The 9,729-nt window shown below is 47.1% G+C and overlaps 1 protein-coding gene across 1 annotated transcript; it reads left to right on the plus strand.

Moving 5' to 3' along the window:
- Positions 1-174: 174 nt before the first annotated feature.
- Znf394 (zinc finger protein 394) lies at positions 175-9,729 on the plus strand. Its single transcript, XM_041678008.1, has 5 exons — positions 175-710; positions 1,937-2,067; positions 2,202-2,631; positions 5,528-5,651; positions 8,175-9,729. Exons 2-5 carry the CDS (start codon positions 1,979-1,981, stop codon positions 9,194-9,196), a joined length of 1,665 nt encoding a protein of 554 aa, XP_041533942.1. The 5' UTR covers positions 175-710; positions 1,937-1,978; the 3' UTR covers positions 9,197-9,729.

A 9,729-nucleotide genomic window follows, 5' to 3' on the forward strand; every position in this document is an offset into this window, starting at 1 on the left:
TTTGCGCTTTGCTCCTCCCCTGCCACTAAGGTTAGAGGGCGGGTCTCAGGGGCGGGCCCCTACTCTTTCGCGTCTGATTGGTCGAGAACAACTTCCCCACCACACACACTCAGGAACTAAAGTTGATTTGCACCTTGTTGCCAGCTCATAACCCTTTGAATTCTATCATTGCCTTGTGATAGAATTTTTCCAAACTTACCCAAAGAGATTCTTTACTGCCCTATAATGGCGCGATCCAGAGGCTCACAGGACTACATCTCCCAAGAAGCCGCGCGAGAGCAACACAGTCTTGCCAATAAGGCTGCCGCTCACCTCGGTCTCCAGGGTTTATTAAGATGATGCACCAAGTGGACTGGACGGCTCACTGACATTTATCTTATTGCCAAGCCTGATGACATGAGATCCATCCCTGGGTTCGAGATATCCAAATGTCATGGAAGTCAAAGTCGTCGTGTATGGCCCCTCACCCCGCGCTGGCATCAGGAAAATTAATTTTTTTTTTTTAAATGTTAAAAGGCAACCGGAACCAGGTGGTGGTGGCTCACGCCTTTAATTCCGGGAGGCAGAGGCAGGCGGAACTCTGTGAGTTCGAGGCCAGCCTGGTCTACAAGGGCTAGTTCCAGGACAGGCACCAAAGCTGCGGAGAAACGCTGTCTCGAAAAACAAAAACAAACAAACAAAAAAAGGACAACAGGAGATCTATTCCGAAGGTAGGGGGTATTTCAATTGATCACACTTTGCTCTCTTCTCACTACTAAACTTGACCAGACTTTTAAAAAAGTAATAATAATAATAATAGATGCAGCAAAGTTAAGATTATACCAGGAGCCTGGCGGCCTGCTGTCTGGGGAGAAACCACACTTTAGAAAAGGGGAGTTTTGTTAAATCCGGTTACCCTTAACCGTAAATGCCTATCTTTATTTAATAATCTATTCCTCTTGTGTTTTGATCACTTTCCACCGACAGGCAGTATCAAAGTTCCTGTCGTCACTCCTAGGGTCATACTGAAACAGACTACTGTGGAATTGCAACCTCTGCAAATAGCTGAAGACCTAGAGAATAAAGACCCCAATGCTGTAGAACAGCAGGGCGGGCGTCTCTCAGGGAGGGTGAGATTCTGAAATCCCTGAGTTCCATCTTCAGCACCAAGGAGATGGGGAATAAAATAAAGAGTTATAAGGCGCTGGAGAAATGGTTCAGTGGTTAGGAACATTTGCTGCTCTTGTCAAATGATCTGGATCCGATTCCCCAAACTCTCATGGCTAGCAACCTTCGGTAACTCTAATTCCTGGGTATCTGGTGCCCTCTTCTGGCCTCTGTTTGCAGTGCATACAATGTGTATTAGAGATGTTACTCCCACTCACGCCATTCCACCACACCCGCCACCCCCATAGTGAAATACTCTCACTATGTAGCTCTGGCTGTCCTGGAACTCACTATGTATGCTAGGCTGAAGCTGAATCCACAGAGATCCGCCTGCCTCTGTCTCCTGAGTTCTGGGATTACAGGCTTGTACCACCTCCGCCCGGTAGCAACTATTAAGTCTGCACCATGTTGTGGGTGCCGAGAACTGAGCCCAGATCTTCTATAAGAGCACCTAGTGCTCTTAACCTCTGAGCCATCTCTCTAGCCCCCTTTTATTTGTTTCTGTTTTGAGACAGGATTTCTCTGTGTAGCCCCCGTTTTACTTTTTTATTTTTGTTTCTTTGGTTTTTGTTTTGTTCTGTTCTGCTTTTTTGATTTTGTTTTTGGTTTGAGATGGGATTTCTCTGTGTAGCCCTGGCTGTTCTGGGTCGCTCTCTGTAGACCAGGCTGGCCTCGAACTCATAGATTCTCCTGCCTCTGCCTCCAAGTGCTACAGGCATGCGCTGCCACCACCTTCTGGCTCCGCCCCCCGCCCGCCCGCCACTCCCCAACTTTTTTTTTTTTTTTTTAGACCGTGGCCTCTCCAGTGCAAATAGGAAGGCGAACCACCGAGATGCATCTTAGTCCTCCAGGGTGCTTAGAGAGACCTTGGGAATACAAGTCCGTCCACTGCACGGGGGATAATGACGCACTTCCGGCTGGGTTTGTTTTTCTCCCTTTCACCAGTTAAAGTGAGACCTAAAGGCCATGCTAGCGGGTCTGTTGTGTCGGTAGGGGCTATTTTGGGGCCTCGTTTGTGGAAGAGAGTGGCAGTACTCCACGTTTTGCCCTTCTAGAAACAAGTTCGAGCTGGACGGTCCAGAGACTCCAATGGATACGGGTGCCGGGGTCTCCGCGCCACCGCTCGGTGCCGAGCTTTGTACCGTGAAAGTGGAGGAGGACTCACCCGGAAATCAGAAGCCCTCCGGACCCTGGGATTGTCAGAACCCCGAAACTTCTCGAAAACAGTTCAGGCAGTTGCGCTACCAGGAAGTGGCGGGACCCGAAGAGGCGCTGAGCCGACTCTGGGAGCTCTGTCGGCGGTGGCTGAGGCCGGAGCTGCGCTCCAAGGAGCAGATCCTGGAGCTGCTGGTGCTGGAGCAGTTCCTCACCATCCTGCCGCAGGAGCTCCAGGCTTGCGTGCGGGACCTCTGCCCTGAGAGCGGGGAGGAGGCTGCGGTGTTGGTGCGGACTCTACAAAGAGCACTGGACCGGGCCTCCCCACAGGTGAGATGCGGGTGAGCTCTGGGTGACGCCAGAGAAATGGTTTCAGCGTTTAAGATCCTGTGAGGCTCTTCCAGAGGATGAGTTCAGTTCCCAGCACCCACGTAGGGTGGCTCACCACCTCCTGCAACTCTAGTTTCAGGGGCTCTGAATGCCTTCTGGGCATTTTTAATCGCGTGTGTGAGTGACATCTATAGGCTCATATATCAGAATATGTTAAGTCCGTGGGAAGACACCTTGGAAAAATAGAGTAATACTCCTGACACTACTGATTGTGAAAATTTTTCTTATTTTTTTTAATATTTATTTATTTATTATGTATACAATATTCTTTTTTTTTAATATTTATTTATTTATTTATTATGTATACAATATTCTGTCTGTGTGTATGTCTGCAAGCCAGAAGAGGGCACCAGACCTCATTACAGATGGTTGTGAGCCACCATGTGGTTGCTGGGAATTGAACTCAGGACCTTTGGAAGAGCAGGCAATGCTCTTAACCACTGAGCCATCTCTCCAGCCCCCTGTATACAATATTCTGTCTGTGTGTGCCTGCAGGCCAGAAGAGGGCACCAGACCTCATTACAGATGGTTGTGAGCCACCATGTGGTTGCTGGGAATTGAACTCAGGACCTTTGGAAGAGCAGGCAATGCGCGCAGGCAATGCTCTTAACCTCAGAGCCATCTCTCCAGCCCTATTTTTTTTTTTTAAGTCACTGTGTAGCCCTAACTGACCTGAACTCATTGTATAGACCAGACTGGTCTTGAACTCACAGAGATCCACTTGACTCCACCTCCAAAGTTCAGGGATTAAAGGTGTGCACAGCGATGCCTAGCTCGTTGAAACTAAGCTTGCTCGTGCCTTTTGGGATACAATTCACAATCATGGTCAGTGTGAAAAGACTCTTTTTGTTTTTCAAGACAGGGTTTTTCTGTGGCTTTGGAGCCCGTCCTGGAACTAGCTCTTGTAGACCAGGCTGGTCTCGAACTCACAGAGATCCGCCTGCCTCTGCCTCCCGAGTGCTGGGATTAAAGGTGTGCACCACCACTGCCCTGCGTTTTTTTTTTTTTGCGTTTTTGTTTACGTGACTGTGCGTGTGAATGTGTGCCACGTGTATGTGTGTGCCTAAGGAACACAGAAGAAGGCGTTAGGTCCCAGGAACCGGGGACACAGACTATTGTGAGCTGCCCCGTGTAGGTGCTGGCAGCTGGACTCAGGTCAGTCGCCCTGGGAGAACAGGAAGCACTTAACTTCTGAAAAACCCTGAAAATTTAACCCAGTCCCTCAAAAGTTAATACTGAAACATTTTCCAGGTCCTTCCCCCCAAAATGTCATTTCATGATTTAGCCATTTCAGAGGCAATTTTTCCTCCTCTGCACTATAGACATTTGGGCTTATATTTCATTGTCGGTGACAAACACTCAAGCACTTCAGAGTTTTGGGATCTCGGATTAGGAAAATGCTGGATCACTAATTTCATCCCTGGCTGAACTGAGGTATTCTGACATTGTGAACAGTTTTGCTCACAAGCATTTTAGATAGAGGGAACTCAGCCTATATAAGCATACATGTGTTAGCCTTGTACATGTATACATAGTGTGTTTAGTTTGTCGCTATGATAGATACCTAAAACAACGTAAGGAACACAAGATCCATTGGGATTTAATAGTCCATGGTCGGCGGAATTCATTGTTTCTGGGCTTGGGGTATGGCAGAGCACCATTACAGAAGAGTATGCTGGAGCAGGTATGTTTGCTTCCTGGCAGCGAGGAAGCAGAGTAGGGATGCAGAAAAGGGTCAGGATTAAGGAGCTGAAGCTCCCAGGGACACGCCCCTGCATCCGCATCCTCCGCCTAAGACGTCTCTTCTCTCCCCACCTGAAAATTGAGACATATTCTCATGTAGCCCAGGCTGGCCTGAACAACTCCCTATGTAGAGAAAAGATGACCCTAACATTTCTGATCCCCCTGCCTCCACCTATGGAGTTCTGGGATTACAAGTGTTTGCGGCCACAGCTGGCTTCTGTGATGTTGGGGTTGGACTCAGCTCTGTGCATGCCAGCCCAGTGCTCTTGAACTGAGCCACATCCCAGCCCCAGTGTCCATTTTGTAAGTCACAGTGATAGAACTAAAATATTTTGCTTGTGTCTTCCCCAAATTGTCATAGATGATCCACAGAAAATCTTTTCGTGATTATAGGAGGTTGTGACCCTCTAGTGAGAATGGTGACTCTTCTCACTGCTGTGACAGGATCAGCTTGAGGGGAGGGCTTATTTGGGTAAAGATTTAAGAATATCACAGTCTGAAGTCAGGAAGGTGTAGCAGAGGGTGTAGCTGGTAACCAGGCTTCACAGTTAGCAGGCAGAAGGAGGTGAGTGCTGATTTCCCTCGCCACCTTTCCCTTCATTCAGTCCAGTGCATCAGCTTATCGAGGGTTGGCCTTCCCCCCACAGTCAAATCTGTCTGGAAATGTTGCACAGGTAAGTCCAGAAGCTTAGTTTTGGGTGATTCTAAGTCCAGTCAGACTGACAATGAAGGTGATCAGTAGCAGGTCCCTTTGGTACTCCGCATCTGTGGCTGTTCCTTGACTCTCACACTAGCTCCTTACTCCCTAAAGACTGGCTTTCCCGGGGCTGGAGAGATGGCTCAGTGGTTAAGAGCATTGCCTGCTCTTCCAAAGGTCCTGAGTTCAATTCCCAGCAACCACATGGTGGCTCACAACCATCTGTAATGAGGTCTGGTACCCTCTTCTGGCCTGCAGACATACAAGCAGACAGAATATTGTATACATAATAAATAAATAAATATTAAAAAAAAAAGACTGGCTTTCCCTTAGAGTAATGAAGTGTTCGCAGTGACAGCAAGTGCTGAACGGGAGATCTTGTGCTGTTTGTTCTAGGGCTTTGTGACTTACAAGGATATGGCCGACTCTCTGACCTGGGAAGAGTGGGAGCAGCTGGCCGCAGCTCGGAAGAGTTTCTGCAGAGAGAGCACGAAGGATCGTGACGGCACAGTTCTGCCTGGTACGTGCTGTTCTCTGACGAGTTGTGTGGCTTGTAGGGTGGCTGCTCCAGTTTCCTACCAGTTGCTGTGAGAAAACATTCTGACCAGAAGCATCTTAGGGGGAGAAAGGGCTTATTTGACTCTCAAGACCAGGTCACAGTTCATCATTGAGACAAGTCAAGGCAGGAATCTGAAAGCAGACCCCCCTTGCTAGTTCCCACAGCCTTGCCTCTGACTGAGGAACTCATTATTTCACAGCCAGTGCAGAATAGCAAGAATGGGGAAGGATGCTGTTTGCAGCTGGCTTAGCTTCAGCTAGCATTTTTTGTTTGTTTTTGGGTTTTTTGTTGTTGTTGTTGTTTTTGATTTTGATTTTTTTTTTTTTTTTGAGACGGTTTGTCTGTAGCATTGGAGCCTGTCCTGGAATTCATAGAGATCCACCTATCTCTGCCTCCCAAGTACTGAGATTAAAGGTGTGCGCCATCACTGCCCGCCTGCCTGCCCGCCCTCCCTCCCTCCCTCCCTCCTTCCTGCCTTCTCTCTCTCTTTCTTTCTTTCTTTCTTTCTTCTTCTTTTTTTTGCAGCAGTTAAGTTTTCTTTTAAATCTTTTATTTATGTGTTGTGTGTGTAGATCAGAAAACAACTTGTAGGAGCAAGTTTTTTCCTTCCACCATGTGTATACTGAGGATCATCAAACCAGCTGTCAGGTGCTTCTACCCACTGAGTTGTCTCATCATCCCCATCACGTAGCTTTTTTACATAGTTCAAAACCATCTTGCTTAGGAATGGTACCTCCCACAGTGGGTTGGCCCTCCTACATCAATTAAGAATCAAAGTAGTTCCCCACAGAGAGCCCACAGGCCAATCTGATTTGCCTGGTTCCTCAATTGAGGCTTTTCTTTCATAGGCTGTTGTCAGGATTAATAGCTGAGTTTTCTATGATCTGTGAGCTAGTTTGCCATTCACAAACATGGGTTAAGAGCCTTAGGATTTCTTTTGTGACCTACACAAGGTTTGTCTGTATTTTATTTTGTGTGCATGTGTTTGTTTTGAATATTTTGTTGTTGGGTTTTTGAGACAGGGTCTCACTATGTAACTCTGGTTGGCTTGGAACTCACTACGTAGACCAGACTAGTTGAACTCACAGAGATCTTCCTGCTTTGCCTTCCAAGTGCCAGAATTATGAATGTGTGCCACTCCACCTGGCCTCTAATAATTTTGTACTTGTTCTTTGATAATTTCATACATACATCTAATGTACTTTGATCAGAATCGACTTCCATTCCTGTCTTACCCTTTCCCACTTGCTCTGAAACCCTTCTTCCCAGAATGCCCCATTCCTATCCTACTCTCTGGAACCCTTGTTTTTCCCAGCATGTTCTTTACATTCCTCTCCTCTTCCCACTCTCTTTGGAAACCTTCCCAAAGTGCCCCCTCCTACATTCAAGTTTGTGGTGTTTATTTTAATTTGGGTTTTCATGTGCATGAGTGTGGGTTTATTTATTAGAGCATGGTCAACTTAACAATGGCTACATTCATGCTGGGCGGTGGCGGCGCACGCCTTTAATTCCAGCACTCGGGAGGCAGAAACAGGTGGATCTCTGTGAGTTTGAGGCCAGGCTGGTCTACAAGAGCTAGTTCCAGGACAGGCTCCAAAGCTACACAGAGAAACCCTGTCTCGAAAAGCCACACACACACACAAAAAAAAAAAAACAAAAACAAAACCCAAAACAAAACAAACAAACAAACAAACAAAAAAACAGTGGCTACATTCTTGAAGAAAAATCACTCTGGCTTCCTCCGGCAGTGATTAGTTACCAGTAGCTCCTCAGCTACAGGTGGGATCTGATGTACCCTCCCCATTTTTATGGGGTTGTGAGAGCAAACATGTGTATAGTATGGGTGTATGTGTAGAGGCCAGAAGACAGGTTTTTTTTTTTTTTTTTTTTTTTTTTGAGACAGATTTTCTCTGTAGCTTTTGGAGCTTGTCCTGGAAACTAGCTCTTGTAGACCAGGCTGGCCTCGAACTCAAGAGATCCGCCTGCCTCTGTCTCCCGAGTGCTGGGATTAAAGGCCTACGCCACTACTACCTGGCCAGAGGACAATTTTTATAGACCTTCAACTAATCCTAGATTGCCTTCCCACTGAGACCTTGCCTTCAAGACTTCGGAATTACCACCGATGTTCATTGTAGCTCACCATGGAGAGCCTTTCTTGCGTTAATCCATCCCATATTCATGGAATAAAGGCAACAGCCTGCCCTGACATTTTTTTGCAGTTCTACCTCTTCTTAGTATACAGTCTGTAGCAATGCAGTGGGACCAGGGAAGAATGGCTTGGTATCTGTAGGCGAAAGTACAAAAGGAAGGCAGGGTATTTGCCTGTACAGCCAAAGTAGATGCCCCTGATGGGCTCATTCAGTTTCATCCAAGGAGGTGGGGAGGACCACTTAGAAGTGGGTTAGAGGTGCTTCCTTTACCAGCATTTCTATTTCCCTGTGACACAGGCGAGAGATAACAGCAGCTTATGTTTTCATGTTTCAGGCTTGGAAACCAGAGCTTCAAGCACAGACTGGATTCCAAAGCAAGAAACTTTAAAGGAAGCAGAATCACAGGCATGGGTGCAAGAAGTGTCCCAGGGAAAGGTCCCACTATTTACCAAGTGTGCTGATGCCGTTGAGGACTGGGAAGAAAAGCTGCCGAAAGACACTGTATTGTTGCATCTCCAGTGTTCTCCTGAAGAGCAAGGACGCACTGCCATCCCTCCTCTCGTCGGTGTGTCCAAGGAAGGGGTTTCTGAGAGTCACGAATTTGGGAACAGTGCCAGCCTTGGCCTTGGTCAGCACATCCAGACAGCAAAGAGTCTCAGTGCCACTGGTGCACACGGGAGTGACCACAAACAAGGCTTCCGTGTGAAATGCTGTACAGCAAAACCTCACAACTCTGTTGACAGTAGTTTGGGGCTCCGTGAGGACAAACCCTACAAGTGTGACAGCTGTGAGAAGAGGTTCAGACAGTGCTCAGATCTTTTTAAACACCAGAGGACCCACACAGGTGAGAAGCCCTATCAGTGCCAAACATGTGGGAAAAGCTTCAGCCAGAGTGCTGCCCTTGTTAAACACCAGCGGACACACACAGGTGAGAAGCCGTATGCCTGCCCAGAGTGCGGGGAATGCTTCAGGCAGAGCTCGCACCTCACTCGGCATCAGAGGACCCATGCCAGCGAGAAGTACTGTAAATGTGAGGAGTGTGGGGAGGTCTTTCATATCTCTAGCCTTTGTAGACATCAGAGACTCCATAAAGGGGAGAGACCATACAAGTGTGAGGACTGCCAGAAGAGCTTCAAACAGCGCTCAGACCTCTTTAAGCATCAGAGAATCCACACGGGAGAGAAGCCCTATGTGTGTTTTGTCTGTGGGAAAAGCTTCACTCAGAGTGCAACCCTCATTAAACACCAGAGAACTCACACGGGAGAAAAACCTTATAAATGTCTTCAGTGTGGTGAAAGATTTAGACAGAGTACACACCTTGTCCGACACCAGAGAATTCACCAAACCATAGTCTAGCTTTCATGTGTCTCTGTGTGACTTGTGGGTGTTTTTGCTGTTGCTGCTATTTTTGAGAAAAGGTCTCACTGTGCAGCCCTGGCTGACCTGGAAGAAGCTATATAAAGCAGGCTGGCCTCAAATGTGGAGACCAACCTGCCTCCGCCTCCATCTCCTGAGTGCTGAGATTAAAGGTGTGCACCACCATGCCCAGCATGACTTGTGTTTTGATTCTTCAGTTGTTTCTTTGTCCGAAAACTACATTCTTTGTCATTTGGAACATTTTAGTCATTCATAGATTTCCTTAGGCCTCTCACACAAGAGACATTGGGTCTGATTTGAAAAATTTTGTCTGTTTTTTGAGATAGGATTCCATTGTGTAGCTCTGGCCGTCCTGGAACACACTATGAGGACCTGGCTGGCCTAGAACTCAAAGATTCTCCTCCATCTACCTTCCAAGTGCTGGGATTAAAGACATGTACTACCAAGCTTGGCTTGAACCTTAATACATGCTTTTTTAAAATAGTTTTTTATTATTATGTATACAATAGTCT

The sequence above is a fragment of the Microtus oregoni genome, unplaced genomic scaffold (genome assembly GCF_018167655.1).
Source record: "Microtus oregoni isolate MIOR12 unplaced genomic scaffold, Mior012 000029F_ref0000214, whole genome shotgun sequence".
Taxonomy (NCBI): domain Eukaryota; kingdom Metazoa; phylum Chordata; class Mammalia; order Rodentia; family Cricetidae; genus Microtus; species Microtus oregoni.